Raw genomic sequence first — 16,452 nt, forward strand, 5'->3', positions numbered from 1 at the left:
CAATCAATATAACTGACTGAGTCATCTCTAAAAAAAAATAAGAGACTACAGTTGCCTCTCTCCTGCTGTCATAAATTAGTCAGATGCTGGTGACAGCAGCACTAAGCACCTTGCTGGGCTCTAATTGGCCTGCTGAGCCTGTTAGTCTGTGGGTGGAGACACAGACTCAGAATTGTCTCTACCGCATCTGCCAACCTTCCAAAATTCCTCTGGTTGTGTGTGTGAACGAGTGTGCGTGCACATGTACATGCACATCTGCTCACTGTGGATGTCTATGGCTTGTGTGTCATTGATCAAAGCCTGCTGGCTCTCATCATTATTCCAGTGCTCTGGACTTGTGCCCCCACATTAAAATCCCTCTCATCCACCCCCTTCTCTCCCCAGGTGAGATCAGTACAAGGTCTGTTCTGGACAGAGAGCAGCAGTCGAGTTACCAGCTGGTGGTGGTGGTTCAAGACGGAGGTTCTCCTTCCCGTAGCGCCACAGGCACCGCCTTCATCACTGTCCTGGACGACAATGATAATGACCCTGCTTTCACTCACAGCCAGACTGGCAAAAACCTCATCATACAGGTAATGTCACAATCACAAAAACATCAACAGGCAGAAATTGAAGTTTTCCATATCTTTAATTACATATATGTGGATTTTCAATCTGTAGGTGACAGAGGGTCAATCCTCTGGGGGTTTACTGGGCACTCTGCAGGCCAAAGACCCTGATGAAGGAGAGAATGGCACCCTGTTCTACTCTTTGTCAGGTACAGTACTGTCAGGTAGTCAAAAGCGTATCCATTTGTGTAAAATAACTATCGAAAGATTTCTGTTAAATATGCTACACATAGTGATTTAGGAAAGTGATGGAGGGGATAATTATTATAGGATATGTTTGTTGTTTTATTGATTCATTTTGTGTATTTATGTATTTTACCAGTTTTCTTTTCTCACAAAACTAGAACCATGCAGCAAATATTAACATTTTTGCTTGAAAATTGCCGTAAATGATAGATAGATTATCATTGTCATCCATGTGTATCAATACTACAGACTTTGACAACATGTTTGAGTTAATTAGAAACTCTTGTCTGGCTTCACTTCAGTGCTTCAAAATGCTACAACTGACTTGCTGGGTTTAATTTGCTCTCCCACATACATCGTCTCTAGTTAATGTCTGGACCCTCTGTGTCTCCCAGGTCCCAGGGCTGAGCGTTTCTCTTTGAACCCAAACACTGGGGAGCTGCGTTCATCATCCCCGCTCAGCCACTCAGAGCGGGCTGAGTACACGCTGACGGTGACAGCCACTGACAGAGGACTGCCCCCTCGCAGCACCTCCTGCTCCCTCACCATTCAGGTCAGTCTGTCATTGGAGCCCGGCCTGCACAAACACCCTCACTACTCACCTATTTAATATCAAAGAATAGTCTCAGCGCTGAGCGGATCCATGTCCCTGGGCCCCTCAGACTAGCTGCAGACATATCAGCCTCACTTCTGACAAGCTTCCCTCCCATCCCCTCCCTTTTCTTCCCCTGTGACTTTTCAAAAGGGGAAATTTCTATCTGAAATGGAAAAGTGGGTCTGAATCAAATACTCCCAGCTGGCTTGTGATGAGGGCCAGCTGTAGACTGCTCTGATCAAGGTCATACTCAATGACTTCAACACTTTTTTAATACAGTAGCCCTTTCTGAAATGAGCGGCAGGGCCGTACGCTCACATAAAAACACAGCATTGAAGGTAATTCAGTTAATATTTAATATAGAGCAGAAAATGGACACAATGGAAGAACCCTGGAAGGAACGTGGTTTATAGGTTCCAGGAAAATAGAGTTGCCATATAAACAGCTGCAGTAACTGCCAGTTCTTCCTTTCCAACAACACAAAAATGAAAGTCATAATTATTAGTTAATTGGATTAAACAGCGCTGTGTTGTTCTTGCCTGCTGACGCATTTCTGTAATTTCCTTTAATCATCTTTTCAAACTGATTTTCTAAATCCGTCAGTGATAGGATAGGAATACACCAACTTATTTCTGGAACACTCCTTTTCCATCTAATGTGGAACCAATTTTACAGCTTGTCATGTAAGATTTCACAACAAACACAGCTTATTTTTTTTGAGGGCCTACTTACTGTGGGAACCCTGCTGTAGGGCGCAGCGCTGAGTATCTATGAGTATCTCAGTAATGCTGCTGAAAATTTGATCAACACGACCTCTTCCTCTCACTCGCCCCTTTACAGCTGTTTAAATGTTCTCGTCCCAAGTGCCGTCTTGAAGGAAAAAATGTTTCATTAAAACAGCGTCGCATGTATTACTTATGGTGCTCTTTTTCGTACAAACGAGAGAAGTAACAATGTCGTAGTCTTTGAAGACACTTGAACTGCTCATCAAAGGGAGTGTAAAGCTATACACAGTGCAGAAATGTTTCCCAGTCCTAAATTCAAACCCTGTCACCATTTCCTCCTCTGATTGTGTTACTTTTTTCATCTATTGTTTTATTATTTTTCCTGGCAGCGGCATGAGTTTCAGATTAAGTGTTATTAAGGTTAGCAGGCATGTTATTCAAGTCTATAAAACCTCTTGTAGCTGGTTTCATTTATTCCCACTGATCACATACAGAACAAGTGAGTGGATTGGACAAAATCTGTTTCTGCTTTTCCCAGTCCATGAAATATTTTCATATTTGGTATTGAAAAATTGTAAACCTCCGGGCAACCAAATGAAACATTAGATCCTCTGTCATGTTTCTCTGTCCTCACATAATCTACTACTTCTTTATTGCAGGTTCTCAGCACCAACAGACCTGCTTCTAATTCCCACTCCCTATCCTTCAATTCTGTGGAGGAGGCTAAACCTGGCTCTGTGATTGGCTCAGTGCGTCTCAGTGACAGAGAGACCTCAGAGAAAGGGGAAGTGACCTACACAGTGGTTGGGGGTACGGACCGAGAAGGGACCTTTGTCGTGGACCGCCTGACCGGAGATGTGTACCTGGCTCGTCCTCTCGACTATGAACGAGATGCACGCTACACCCTGAAGATTGAGGTAGATGACTTCTCTCAGGCCCCCCCGAGCAGCACTCTGGTCCACTTGGACATTGATGTTGAGGACAGCAATGATCATGCCCCTCAGTTCCCAGAGGATCCCATCACTGTTGTCATCTCTGAGAACATGGAGCCCGGCTCGTCCGTCTATACATTCCAGGCAACAGATAAGGATGGCAGTGGGCCCAACAGCGAGCTGAGGTACTCCATTCTCAGCCAGTGGCCAAACATCCCCGGCCTACTAACCCTCGACCCGTCCACTGGGGTTCTGTCTTTGGGCCAGGAGCTGGACCATGAGGTCACCTCCAACCTGATACTGGTTGTAAAGGCAACAGACTCAGCCAACGATGCCAGCCAGAGGCGCTGGGGTTCTGTCACGGCGAGGGTGTATGTAACCGATGAGAATGACAATCCACCAGTGTTCAGCTCACCAACAGCTGTCAGTGTGATGGAGGACCAGCCGGTGGGCTTTGTGGCGCTGTATGTCATGGCCAGAGATGCAGACCAAGGGGAGAATGGCAGAGTGACCTACACCATCCAGTCAGGCAACACTGGGGGAACATTCAGCCTCAACCCTAACACTGGTAAGTCCAGCCCAGTGTCAATATGGTAAACATGGATAGTGGAGAGAAAAAAAAAATGTTGTAGAGGATAATTTGAGGTTTTTCAGAAACATCCATGTTCTGTGTGCACGTCATACATCTGAGAAATGTCTTGGAAAGGAAATCAGGATATTCAGGATGAGTCAGTTTCCCCTCTTCAATGTGTACTCCTTTTGGCTTCTGGCAGGTTTTGCCTTGCCCTGTGTTTCAGCCACTAACAGGTAATTCTTGGAAGAATCTAAGTGCTGTATCGTAGTCAGCTGGACTTGTTTCAGTTGGAAACGTTTGAAGACTGGAGGCACACATACATATTGCGATATAGAAATAGCACATGGTATTATCAGACATCAGTGCTTTTGTTTGTTTAAATATAATCTGCCAGGCCCTTTTTGTTTCTGTCGGTTTGATAACACTAAACATTGTAGCTTGTCCTCTATCTTTATATTTCCAGCACCTGTTGGGAATTCCAGCACTTATCCCTCACTCAAGTTGAAATATTTTAGATTTAGGGGGACAAGCGAATCTGCATCTGTTCGCCTCTGCTTGGAGATTTACACAGACTTTTTGAGAAATCGTGCCACCTCTAAATTTTACCTTACATCGCATGTGTACTCACCTTTCCGTTTTCCACTCAGCTCACCACCAAACGCTTAACCTCCTCCTCCATAAACACACACAAACTCTTTTAATACTCTGCTTACGTCTAAGTACGGCGCAACTCTTGCTTCACCTTTCATGACTTATTTCTCCTAGTTGGAGGCCAGACAGACAGAGTAGTGTGCCAGATATACAACACACACTCACACCAGCATGCACACACACAACCTATCATCTGTTATTGTGGATCTATTCCCATGAAAGACCAAAGAACCTCCTGCCCGGGCTTCTGGGAACCATTAGAGAAGGGATCAGTTACGCGTGTTTATGTGTACGCACGTGTGTGTGTGTGTGTGTGTGTGTGTGTGTGTGTGTGTGTGTGTGTGTGTGTGTGTGTGTGTGTGTGTAGGCATGCACATATGTGTTTGTGTGCTTGCATGAGACTCTGTCACTTAGTCAGCGCTGACCTTGGGCTATTTGGTCCAGTGGGCTTTGTTGTGGTGTTTGGGACACGTGTCAACGGAGGCTCTGCCTTCTCCTTCAAGTCACCAACCAGGGTGCCCCCTGGAGCCACTCAGGGATGGAAACATTCAGGCGCTGTCATGCATGCCGCTTCTGCTTTACAACAGAAAGTGTGCTCACCTTGAAGTGTTTTCATACACACTGGTTATTTGTTAGAATGATGACAGAGTTAATCCTCTGAGCACCTGGATGGCTCCTGTTTGGGGGTCAGTGACTGTGGACCTGTGACCATCTCTGCACACTCTGTTTTCATTACTTTGGCATCACAGTTAACCACAATAGAGAGTTGACTGTCAAGCTATTATTAGGAATATATAAAGTCACAGAGTGAGGCACATTCTCATCAGTCATTGTCAAAAGGGAGGCCATTAATTTCACTTGTGGAGCGAAGGGAGAGTGCACTGGAGATATGGTGAATTGCTTCTTTGCAAAAGACAACACTATTCAGGGATTAACACATCAAATGGTGATAAATGACTTCTGCATAAGACAAGAAAGATGTGTTTGTTGTCTGAGCAACCTCAGCTAACCCTCACACTACAATCCAAAGTCTTGGCGCCACAAACCTCACTTAGGCTTAAGATGTTGGAATTGAAAACATCCAAAATAAAACTTTGCCCTGTTTCCCACTGTCTTTTTTCTACCCATGTGCTATCAGTGACCAGGGATACAGCGGTGGATCACAGTGGAGTCAAATTTGGTGAAAATATTTCAGCCTGTAATTCCTACCAGATTAGAGGCTTAGGGGCAAGTTATCTCAGTCCTAGTGAGATACAAACATGCTCAAAAGAAGTTAAAACCAAAACAGCCCTGCTCTTCTCTTTCTTTAACAGTTGCAGCTCATTTTAAAGCATGAAATTGAAATTGAATCAATGCAAGCTCAACCCTCTTAGGGCAGGATAATGAAAAGGCAAGGGTGCCCCTAATTTCTACAGAGCACGGCAGGCCTGGCTGTTGCGTGTCTAGAGTGTGTGTTTACGGCTTTTTTTCTCGATGGCTGCGGCATTCTCAAATGGAAAATCTCGTAAACTGTGGCCAGACCGTTGGGCTGTTACTGCGGTGGTGGTGGTGGTAGCACTCAGGTAGGCAGAGCTGTGTGTGTGGAGGAGATTAGCTCTGATTTGGCCCTCACACGGCAACTTTTCACACTTGCTTTTTAAATCACTCAACTACACACAACCGTGGAAAGTGGCATGTTTTATTGCCTTTGATAGCATGCTTTCATACTGTAGTTGTCGTGTGTAACTGCCTCTGTGAAACGGTCTGTAATAAAGTACACCCACCCACCAATGCACACACGCACACACACATACAGGAAATCTCTCCTCACATTTCACCCCTGATTCGTCTCTCCACAGGCTCTCTGTCTATTTTCAAACCTTTGGACCGTGAGGAGCAGGACATCTTTAACCTCACAATAATCGCTGAGGATCATGGGATACCCCAGCACTCGTCCAGCCAGCTGCTGTGTGTCCATGTGATTGATGTTAACGATGAGGTGCCCTGGTTTGAAGAGAGCCAGTACGAGGCCGAGATATCTGAGAACCAGCCACCAGGAACTAGTGTGTTAACAGTGTCCGCCTCTGATCTGGACCAAGGTGAGATACTGCAGCTTTGGTACATGTTATAGTATTTTTTCATTCAACATGGTCCCAGTGAGAACTGACTTGTTAATATGCAGGTCAGAATAGATTTAAAGGTTAAAACTGAAATTTGATTGGAAAGGTTTCTATGTTTTAGAAAGTTCCACATTGTTTTACATCATTTGAATGACTTTATTTTGATAAGAGGTCCTCACTACATGTTGACATAGAAATGCTTACCATATGTAGTAACGTGCAACCTAAAAAACCTGTCAACCAAATTATGCCTGGTTTCAACCCTGACATGCTGTATGCACATGTGTGTGTGCATATTTTTCATTAATGGATATCAAATTGTGCTGTTTCAGCAATTAAGGCAACCAAAAATGCCAGTAATGCTTCTCAGCTGTCATGTGCTGAGTACGTATTCAAATTACATTAACAGTTGTTTTTAATTGAGGACTGCACAGTAGGGTGGGGGTGGGGGGTGCATTCTCCTGGACTTAGTCAGAAGCACATAAAACAGAAGGATTATAAACTTTCTCTCCAAAGGCAATCAGTGAAACAAACAGGTGAGGTTGCCAGACTCCTTTCAGCTAGCACGCAATCTGGCATCCAGACACCTGAGGGAGGGCCGTCACTGCCAAATGCTTAGACAGCAAAATTAATGACAGACAAACAAATAAGCATACAAGCTATTAACACGAATATCCAAAGACCTTCTAAATGTTGTTTTTGTTGAATGTTTACAGGTCAAACACTGTAACTGTCTAAGCTTACAATCCATTATTGAATTATAACATGGTCACGGTTTGTTACTCTGCAGGAATCAATGGGCAGGTGACATATGTTAGTATCTCAGAGGAGGGTTTCAACATCAACCCAGTTACAGGTATAATAACAACCACTAAGTCACTGGACCGGGAGCAACAGGAGCATTACACTGTGACAGGTACTGTCCTCTGAGTGTCCTACATTAACACACTGTTCTGAAATACACAATATTAAGAGTCACTTCCTGAATTTCAAATGTTTCATGTTCACCATCTCCTTACAAACTAATGCGGTTGTCTCTGGGGTTATTTCTTACATTTTGACAGTTTTTGCAAAAGATGGAGGCCTTCCCCCCAATTACGCCAAAGCTACGGTGAGGATCAGAGTGCTTGATGAGAATGACAATCCTCCTTTCTTTGGACGCCTCTACTACAGTATAGAGGTGCCAGAAAACCTAGAGGCAATGCCTCTGTTCACCCTGAGAGCCATTGACAAGGATGCAGGAGCTAGTGCGGAGATTAACTACAAAATTACAGGTGAGAATTTGTTTTATTGTACGATTCAGTTTCATCTCAGCTGCTCCCCTGTCTTTTCATTATTCTATCTGTTTACAACCATTTTTGTTGCTCTTCTTTCAGGGGATTCATCTGGAGACTTCCACTTGGACAGACACTCAGGTGTACTTTCCACGTCAAGGCCTCTGGATCGAGAGAAAAGACCTGGGTACACGCTAACAGTCACAGCTCAGGACCAGGGTCATCCCCCCCTCAGCAGCACTGTGACAGTTGAGGTGACTGTTATGGACATCAATGATCACAGCCCCCAGTTTGAGAGCAGCAGCTACACTGCAGATGTGTCAGAAGATGTCCCCATTGGCTCACTGGTCCTGGAGGTGAAAGCCATTGATCTGGACCAGGGCCCCAACAGCCAGGTGGTGTATTATCTGAGCAGTGGCTCTCAGAGCATGTTCATCATAGACCAGAACACAGGTCGCATTATCACTGCAGCACCCCTAGACAGAGAACGGACCGCCTCTTACACCTTTGAGGTGTGTGCCACCGACTCTTCCCCTGTAAACCCTCGTAACTCCACTGCTCAGGTGACCGTCTACATTCAGGATGTGAATGACAACGCCCCCTTCTTCATTCAGGACCCACTTATTGTGAACATCTCCATCAGCAGCGTGTCCAGCCGCAGAGTGCTGGCCACCATGAGGGCAGAGGACAAGGACTTTGGGGCTAATGGCTCTGTGTTTTATCGTTTTGCCAACCCCGTGAGGGGCTTTGCTATCAACTCCCTGACTGGAGACATCCAGGCCACAGAGAAGCTGCAGACTCTGACCCAAAGCCAAAGGACGTTGATAGTTCAGGCTATGGACCAGGGCAACCCGGCTCAGTCCTCCCTGGGGGTGGTTATTGTTTATATCAGGGAACAGAGCTACAGGGGGATTCGCTTCTCCCGCACGGCACGAGATGTCAGTCTGCAGGAGAATGCTGTTAAAGGTTGGAGTGATATACATTTCCTACCTTTACTTGGAAATTGGTGAACGTATAAAATGATTAGTAGAAGTAAAATGTTTCAGCAGTTTGTGTTCCTCATCTTACAGGCACAGTAGTAACACAAACCCAGGCCCAGTACCCTGATGGCTCCCAGACAGGCATCAGCTACAGTCTTTTCAGTGGAAACAGAATGCAATCCTTTGGAATAAACCCCATTACTGGTAAGTGCAGACATGGCAGCATCCACTACAAAACGATGTTTTCCAAATCTACAGTGTGACTCATTGTTATTTTTGTGAATTAGGTGAAATATGGGTCCAGAAATCTGAAGGGATAGACTTCGAGGAGACGCCGAAACTCCGCCTTGTGGTGAAAGCTGAGACGGCATCCTCCAGCTCTTACATGGCTGTCAACTTAATCCTGCAGGACGTCAATGACAACTTGCCACGATTCCAACTCCAGAACTATGTAGCCTACATTAGAGAGGCACAAGGCTACGATTTCCCGATCATCCAGGTGCGGTAGCCTGGTCCCCACACATGTATTATGGTTGGCTGTTGTTTAAGTGTGAAGTTGTGGAGTGAAAAAAATAACTCAAGCTCAGAAATCTGGATAGTTTTAGCACTGTGGAGAAATGAATGAGTGTCCTCAGTTTGCAAAATGAAAATATTACAGAATCGCTTGTGCCATGAAGCCTATTTTTATGAACTCCTGACTTCCAAGTCCAATATTGCTCACTAGTTCATGTTACACTGTAACAGCCTTTGCATATATTTCTATATTTTTGTGTCCCTAATTGGGTGATCATTTCCTCAGGTTGCTGCAGATGACCTGGACCAGGGTCAAAATGGTCAGGTGACCTACTCTATCAGGTCATCATCCATGAGCGGCTTGTTTAAGATAGACCCACTGACCGGCAGCATCACCACTGCAGCCATAATGGACAGGGAGATCTGGACACAAACAAAGTAAGTTTTGCTCATTTGCTCTCTTTTTTCTTTTTGTCTATAATCACTTCCTGCCATGTGGCTCTTCTCAGCTCTGCTCTGCCCTCAACGCATCATTGTTTGTTATCAGTGTGTTAACGTTCATTTCCCCTCACAAATATCCCTTGTTTGAAGGTTAAAGCCCATTTTTGTGCATATTTTTATTAGAAATTCCCAGTTTTCTTTCTTAAAAAAAAAAACAAAAAAAAAAACAGAGTAGATCAGTTTAAACTTTTATTTGAAACCTGTTTGCACATTTTCCTGCCTGCAAGAAGATAATCTGAACTGCACTTTACTTCAGGTCCTCTTATAACAAGGACTGCTCAGAAAATTGTTGTCACAGTTATAAAAAGTCATATTGGCCCTGTATTTTTAAAAGCAGATTTTAAACAACTTCCCTTCGATTGATTTTTCGAGTAAATTTTCATATTGGAAATACAAATTCCAGATTTTTGAAAAATAACAAAAAAAAGGGAGAACACGACTTATTATTTAAAAAAAAAAAAAAAAAAAGAAATATCTTCCAATGCTCATTTAAAAAAAATAATGATAAGTTGATCTTGCTGGTGGGTGAAACTTTACACAACAAGGTCAAAAGTTCATACACTGACATTCATTTTGTGGCGCCAGGCTTGTTGTTACGGCCACAGATCGAGGAACCCCGCGGCTGGCAGGCTCTGCCACCCTCACTGTGATCATCATTGACCTCAATGACAACAGCCCCATGATTCCTCTGCCTCGGGAGATCCGAGTGCCTGAGGGTAAGTCGACATCACAGTTGAAGTAAGCCCAGTGATCTTATCATAAAGCCTCATATCACACTCCCTGGCAGCTCACTCAGTGTGGCTCAATGAGAAAAGTCTGAACCTATTATGAAACAAGCTATTGCCAAGTTCCTCTGTTCATTTCCTGTCTGTTAGATCAAGACTTTCCAGGGCAGGATATTTCTTAATAAAGAAAAAAAAAAATAGGACTTTTTTTTTTCAGCAGCAACCTAAATTTCTTCCCCTTTTCTCCTGCCTCCCCACACACATACAGATACTCTGATTGGCACAGTTATCACACAGGTGACAGGAAATGATGTGGACTCAGGGCCAGCCCTCTCTTATACACTTCACCTGGATGTAAACAGCCAAGGCATGTTTGGGATTCATCGTTATGGGGGAGGAGTGTCTCTGACTGGCCCGCTGGACTATGAGGAAAGGACGTGGTACACTCTGACCGTCCGCTCATCCGACTCCAAACATCAAAGCGAGGCCAACCTCACTGTGCTGGTGGATGATGTGAATGATAATGCCCCCGCATTTACTCAAGACTTATATCAGGTACAGATACATTCACACCTCTATTTACCACCACATTTTAGAGAGTTAGAATGTAAATAGCTGAACTGTAATGGATATACAGAACATTTATCTATATTATATGTTTCTCTTTAGGTGACTGTCTCAGAGCACCTCCCAGCAGGCAGTGCTCTCATCACACTAACAGCCACTGACTGTGACTCTGGGGAGAACGGGAAGATTACCTACAGGGTTATGTCATCAACCAAGGGCGTCTTCTACATAGACCCAAGCAATGGTAAGGTTACTGTGAGCACATTTATGATTGTTTCTAACTGTTTTCCACCCAGAGCTCCCCTTAATTACCCTTAATAAAAAGTGTTATCCCCTAAGGCTCTTCTTGGATGCACGTTTGGGGTTTGGACACATTTGCAGCAGGCATTGCACAATATTTAATCATTTTGTTCATTAAAAGACATTCAAAGTCGGATTTAATGTTATTTACCTCAGATGTTGTGCTTGAGATAGCATCTAAAAATAAGTGTGTTATAAAACTCCTTTTGCCTCAGGCTATTCTCCTTGCTGTTGTCAAATGCAATTCTTTTGCTTCATATATTGTTCCTTTCAACAGCATGAGGCCAAAGCTACTACAGTGTTTACAAAAATTAATCATAATTAAATTATTTATTTGAATCATCCATTTTTACTTCTTTAATTGTGAAACCACAGTATCTAATGAACAACACAAGATTTAAATTTGGTTGCTCTGTTTATGACCATGTTTTGTGTTAACCTCACAGGTACTCTGTTCGTCAACCAAAGAACTGAGTTTGATTTTGAGAATCCCTCCATCCTTGTGCTAATTGAGGCGCGGGACCAGGGCACTCCATCCCTTTCATCCATTGCCACTGTCCGAGTACAAGTGTCTGATGTCAACGACAACGCCCCCATCTTCCACCAGTCAGAATACAGAGCCACTTTGTCTGAAGATGGGCTGCCGGGATCAACTGTACTGACCTTAGAAGCTGTGGACGGAGATCTGTCGCGGGACAACTGTGGTTTTGATTTTGCTATTGCCAGTGGCAACTCAGGTAATACCTTCCAGATTGAGAGTAGTGTGCGCTTCTTGGAGGGGCAGGGCTTCCAGACAGTCGGCAGCCTGATCCTGGTGGAGGAGCTGGACTTTGAAGCAGTGCCAAGTTATAACTTGACTGTTGTGGTATCAGATCGTGGAATCCCTCAGCGGAGCTCCAGCGTGCCTATCCTCATCAGTGTTACAGATGCCAATGACAACCCTCCAGCTTTCAGCCGAGCAGAGTACAGTGTGGCACTGAGTGAGGGTGCAGCAGCAGGGACAGAGATTTTGCATCTATCTGCCACAGATCCAGACTCTGCTCCCAATGGAGAGGTGCAGTACTCCATAAGCTCAGGGGACGAGACAGGCCTTTTCCAGGTAGACCAGTGGACTGGAGCCTTGAAGCTTCAGAGACCTCTGGACAGCGAGAGACAGTCGTCCCATATGATTGTTGTCCAGGCTACCGACGGTCAAGTGCACTATGCTTTGGCCCCAGTCAGTATCGAGGTGAAGGACATTAACGATAACCGGCCCTTCTTTCCCCTCAAACAATTAACTGCTAGCATCAGGGAAAACCAACCCCAGAATGCCTTAGTCACCATGCTGCATGCAATCGACCATGACAGAGGTGTTTTTGGACAGTTAAGGTACTACATGTTAGACTCTAAAGAGGGAAAAGAGGCCTTCCTCATCAATCAAACTTCAGGAGAAGTCCGAACTCACGCCACTTTTGACTATGAGAAAGTTAACTCCTTCCATTTTGTGGCTGTTGCCTTGGATGCTGGCAACTATTCTGCGACTGTAACAGTGCAGGTTTATGTTACAGGGGAGGATGAATATGATCCAGTTTTCACCTCCTCAGAGTTCTCTTTTGAAGTGCCTGAAGGAGCAAAGACCGGTCAGATTATTGGAAAAGTGCAAGCCAGAGATGAGGATGGAGGGGTGGATGGCATTGTCCTCTACTCCCTAGCAGAAAGTTCGCCTTATTTTGAAGTAAATAAATCAACAGGAGCAATTTCCTTGAAGATGGACAGCTACAGTAGACATGTGAGTCGGTCTAAAAGAGAGGTGCGTCTAATGACACTGGATGTCACTGCTCACAGTCCTCTAGAGACGTCCCGCAGAGCAGTGGCCAAAGTTACTGTAGATGTGACCCACACAACTTTTGGTCTCAACACAGACATGAACATGCTGCTTGTCAGCGTCATTGCAGTTTCGCTTGGGACCATAGTCATACTAATAATAATTGCTGTGGCGCTATTTTTCGTTAAATTAAGACGTCACAAGAAGGAGAAAAAAGGACATCAGCGAACACCAGCGGCAGGCACCATGCTGCACAAGTTTGAGGAAACAAAAATAGCCGCAAATGAAATGATTTACCATCAGGCTCTTCCTGGATACACAGCTGATCAGGGTGGCAACAGTGGGGGTCCATACACTCGTGGAGGATCCCTCGATCCCTCCCACTCCAGTGGCCGTGGCTCAGCAGAGGCAGAGGCAGCAGAGGATGATGAGATCAGAATGATTAATGAATACCCTCGAGTGTCAAGTATCTCCTCCTCCATGCAGGAGCGCATCTCTGCCCGGGGACCAGACTCGGGGATCCAGCAGGATGCAGATCAGCTATCAGACGTGTCCTGTGAGCCTTCCATAGATTGGTTCAGAGGGAAGAAACTGGGCAGTGTGAGTGGTACTTTATTAGCTGGCCAGGTGCCAGTCTACAGGGATGAGGGGGGTGGGTATGTGGGTGTGGGACGAGGACTCAGCATCTCCCATCCTAAAGATTATACGTTCCCAGAGGGTGGAAAGCCTGCTGTGGATGGCTCCCTGACAGCCATTGTGGCCAGTGATGAGGAGCTGAGGGGCAGCTATAACTGGGACTATCTGCTAAACTGGTGTCCACAGTTCCAACCCTTAGCTAACGTTTTTACTGAGATAGCACGTTTAAAAGATGAAACAGCTCCTCCTCATCCTCGCCGATCATTTCATCACAAGGCAAAGGCTGAGTCAAGAATCGACCCCCCACCTCTCATAACTTCTGTGGCCCACCCTGGGGCCAAAACTGTACCTCCAAAGCCTGCCGTCGGGAGGACATTCCCCCACTTGGCCTCTTTAAGAAGATCTCCTCTCAGCGCTGAGGGATCCATCTCCTCAGTCGCCATGTCTCCTAGTTTCTCCCCCTCTCTCTCACCGCTGGCAACACGTTCTCCCGCAATCACACCCTTTAGTGTCTCCCAGGGCCCTTCTGCATCAATGATCAGCACAACTGATCACAACTTGGAACACAGTGAGGAGGCAGAGCTGAGGATTTAAATTTTAAAGTCAAAGTGAATTCTGAGTCATTGCTGTCCCAGACTTGTTCTACTGTATAACCACAGGGGCTGCAACCTAAGATGAGTCAACACTTTTCTCTTTTCTGTTCTCTTTCTGAAGAGAAGAAGGACACAAAGTCAAAATAGCTGAATTGATTGTGGTGCTCACTGAAGAAAAACTGAACTACATGACTAACAGGCCAAAATGGACTATGCCTTTTTACGTGTGTTTGTGAAAGAAGCTCCTTATTCTTCTGTTGATCAGTGTTAATTTGCACATTCAAATGGAGATTCATACATGATGTCAATATTTTGTACAAAAGCATTGTCTATATTTTTATACATACATGTGGTTTCTGACAAGAAATGGCATAAAAGTGTCAATAGGTTGCTAAAACCTCAGAATATATTTCTATATTTGTATATTTGTTGCCTGTACTGTACACGGTTAGACTGTAAGTTGGTTTTATTTCTTGTTATTCTTAACATTGTGGTTTTAAATGAAGCTCTTCATTAATGCTTTATGAGCTATGGATTTTTGTAACAGATTATTGTAAATATGTACAGTGGAAGAGACGTCCTGTCTTGAACAAATGAAACATCATTCAGAGCGGAGTATTGTGCGATCAGTTATTCTACGAATCTAGTGTTTGATCTCACATCAAAAGGTAATCATGAATGTGAAATGCTGAAGTTGTCTTAGTCCTCACCATGCGTCTCTTCATTTTTTCTGCGGTGGAAAATGAAACCTGACATCCAATGATCCTGTCCTTCAGGTGCCCTTGCTTTTATTTCTCACAGTGAGCCTTACTGCTTTCATTTTGCATTGTGAAAATAATTCATGTGAGGGAGAACATTGAGCAGCTATGTGGTAAATGTAAAATGATTTGCTCTTATCAGCAGCCTATTAATTACAGAGAATGTAAGCAGGTCTTGGTCATTTGTCTACTCATTTAATGTTCCTCGGTAAAGTATTTAAGACACTTAAGCTCTAACTCAGTGCTATCCTGGCACTGACATTTTCAGAAGGTTCTTCTCATTTTTGTGCAGATTTAATGTATAGATTTACTGACAAACTGTAATGAATGTTATTTTGGACCACACTTGTCCCCTCTTTTCAATATCACTATAAAGAATACTATAAGGATTAAAAGTAATGCTAACAAATGTTACATTTGGTATGAAGGAAGTATGAAAAAGTATATATTTATGAATGTTCAAACGCCACCACAGAATGTTTACCAGAAGAAGTGCATATAATGTACATGTCCAGCCATAATTCACATAATGCTTTCACACAGATGCCTACATCAAAAATACATTCATGATGATAATTGCTTTTTCAGCAGCCTTTACAAAATGATGTATAAATTTGCATCAATAATTACCCTGAGCCCTACCATGGCTTAAATGCAGATTCCCCTCTCCTTCTAATATTTCTAAAAGTATTTCATTGCTTGAACCCTCAGTTTTAGACTCTCAATAACATTATCTTAAACAACACTAACATTCTACAGTATTTTTTTATTTATTTTATAGGTAGACTTCAGAGGCTGAAAGGCTTGGTAAATTATTTACAAGGATGCTATTTTGACCATGGCCAAACATACATGAACACTACCTATTTGATAGAATGAAGGTACCTTATTGTTTGTATTGTTTTGTTTTTTTTTTTGTTTTTTGTTTTTTTTACCACTTACATTCATGTTTGTCCAAACTGTATAATGGTGCCATAGCAGAAAAAGAGAAATTCCTCCAAATGTTCATACATACAGTATTCTAGACTCCAGAGAAATGTTTTGAGCAAAAAGTGCCTGATTAAAGTACTTATGTGAACTCATTGTTTCTTCTGTTTTTTTTTCTTTCTCTGCACAGAATGATAGTAATGTATGAAAATGAATCATATCATAACAGTTATTATGTATAATGAGTCCATGGATATATATGATTTTGGATTATAAGTGAACCAATACAAAAGAAGATAACCAATGCTTTAGCAAAGAAAGAGTCTAATTTAAGTGGAAACATGAGGGCAGTGTCTCGACATTTGCCAAATCACAAGACATAACCAGTGCTCTACTCTGAGGCTTTTTTTCAACATTTCTAAGGGTGATACCTCTAGATATTTTTGGGTTAGGGTAGTAACCTAATTTAATGCATCTGGTCATTTTTGAGACCCAAAGTATTTT

The 16,452-nt window shown here is 43.6% G+C and overlaps 1 protein-coding gene across 1 annotated transcript in view; it reads left to right on the forward strand.

The window, feature by feature from the left end:
- The window catches only part of LOC119008898 (protocadherin-16-like), an 82,934-nt gene extending 66,860 nt beyond the window's left edge, over window positions 1-16,074 (forward strand). Inside the window, exons 7-21 of the mRNA XM_037079624.1 lie at window positions 385-572; window positions 661-757; window positions 1,190-1,347; window positions 2,774-3,614; window positions 6,110-6,349; window positions 7,161-7,286; window positions 7,435-7,644; window positions 7,747-8,610; window positions 8,715-8,828; window positions 8,912-9,123; window positions 9,424-9,575; window positions 10,224-10,354; window positions 10,632-10,918; window positions 11,033-11,174; window positions 11,677-16,074. Of these exons, the coding sequence (XP_036935519.1) occupies window positions 385-572; window positions 661-757; window positions 1,190-1,347; window positions 2,774-3,614; window positions 6,110-6,349; window positions 7,161-7,286; window positions 7,435-7,644; window positions 7,747-8,610; window positions 8,715-8,828; window positions 8,912-9,123; window positions 9,424-9,575; window positions 10,224-10,354; window positions 10,632-10,918; window positions 11,033-11,174; window positions 11,677-14,264 (6,350 nt within the window). The 3' untranslated portion in view covers window positions 14,265-16,074. The remainder of the gene's footprint in view (window positions 1-384; window positions 573-660; window positions 758-1,189; window positions 1,348-2,773; window positions 3,615-6,109; window positions 6,350-7,160; window positions 7,287-7,434; window positions 7,645-7,746; window positions 8,611-8,714; window positions 8,829-8,911; window positions 9,124-9,423; window positions 9,576-10,223; window positions 10,355-10,631; window positions 10,919-11,032; window positions 11,175-11,676) is intronic.
- The last annotated feature ends 378 nt before the right edge of the window (window positions 16,075-16,452 follow it).

This window comes from Acanthopagrus latus, chromosome 2 (genome assembly GCF_904848185.1).
Source record: "Acanthopagrus latus isolate v.2019 chromosome 2, fAcaLat1.1, whole genome shotgun sequence".
NCBI classification, from domain to species: Eukaryota; Metazoa; Chordata; class Actinopteri; order Spariformes; family Sparidae; genus Acanthopagrus; species Acanthopagrus latus.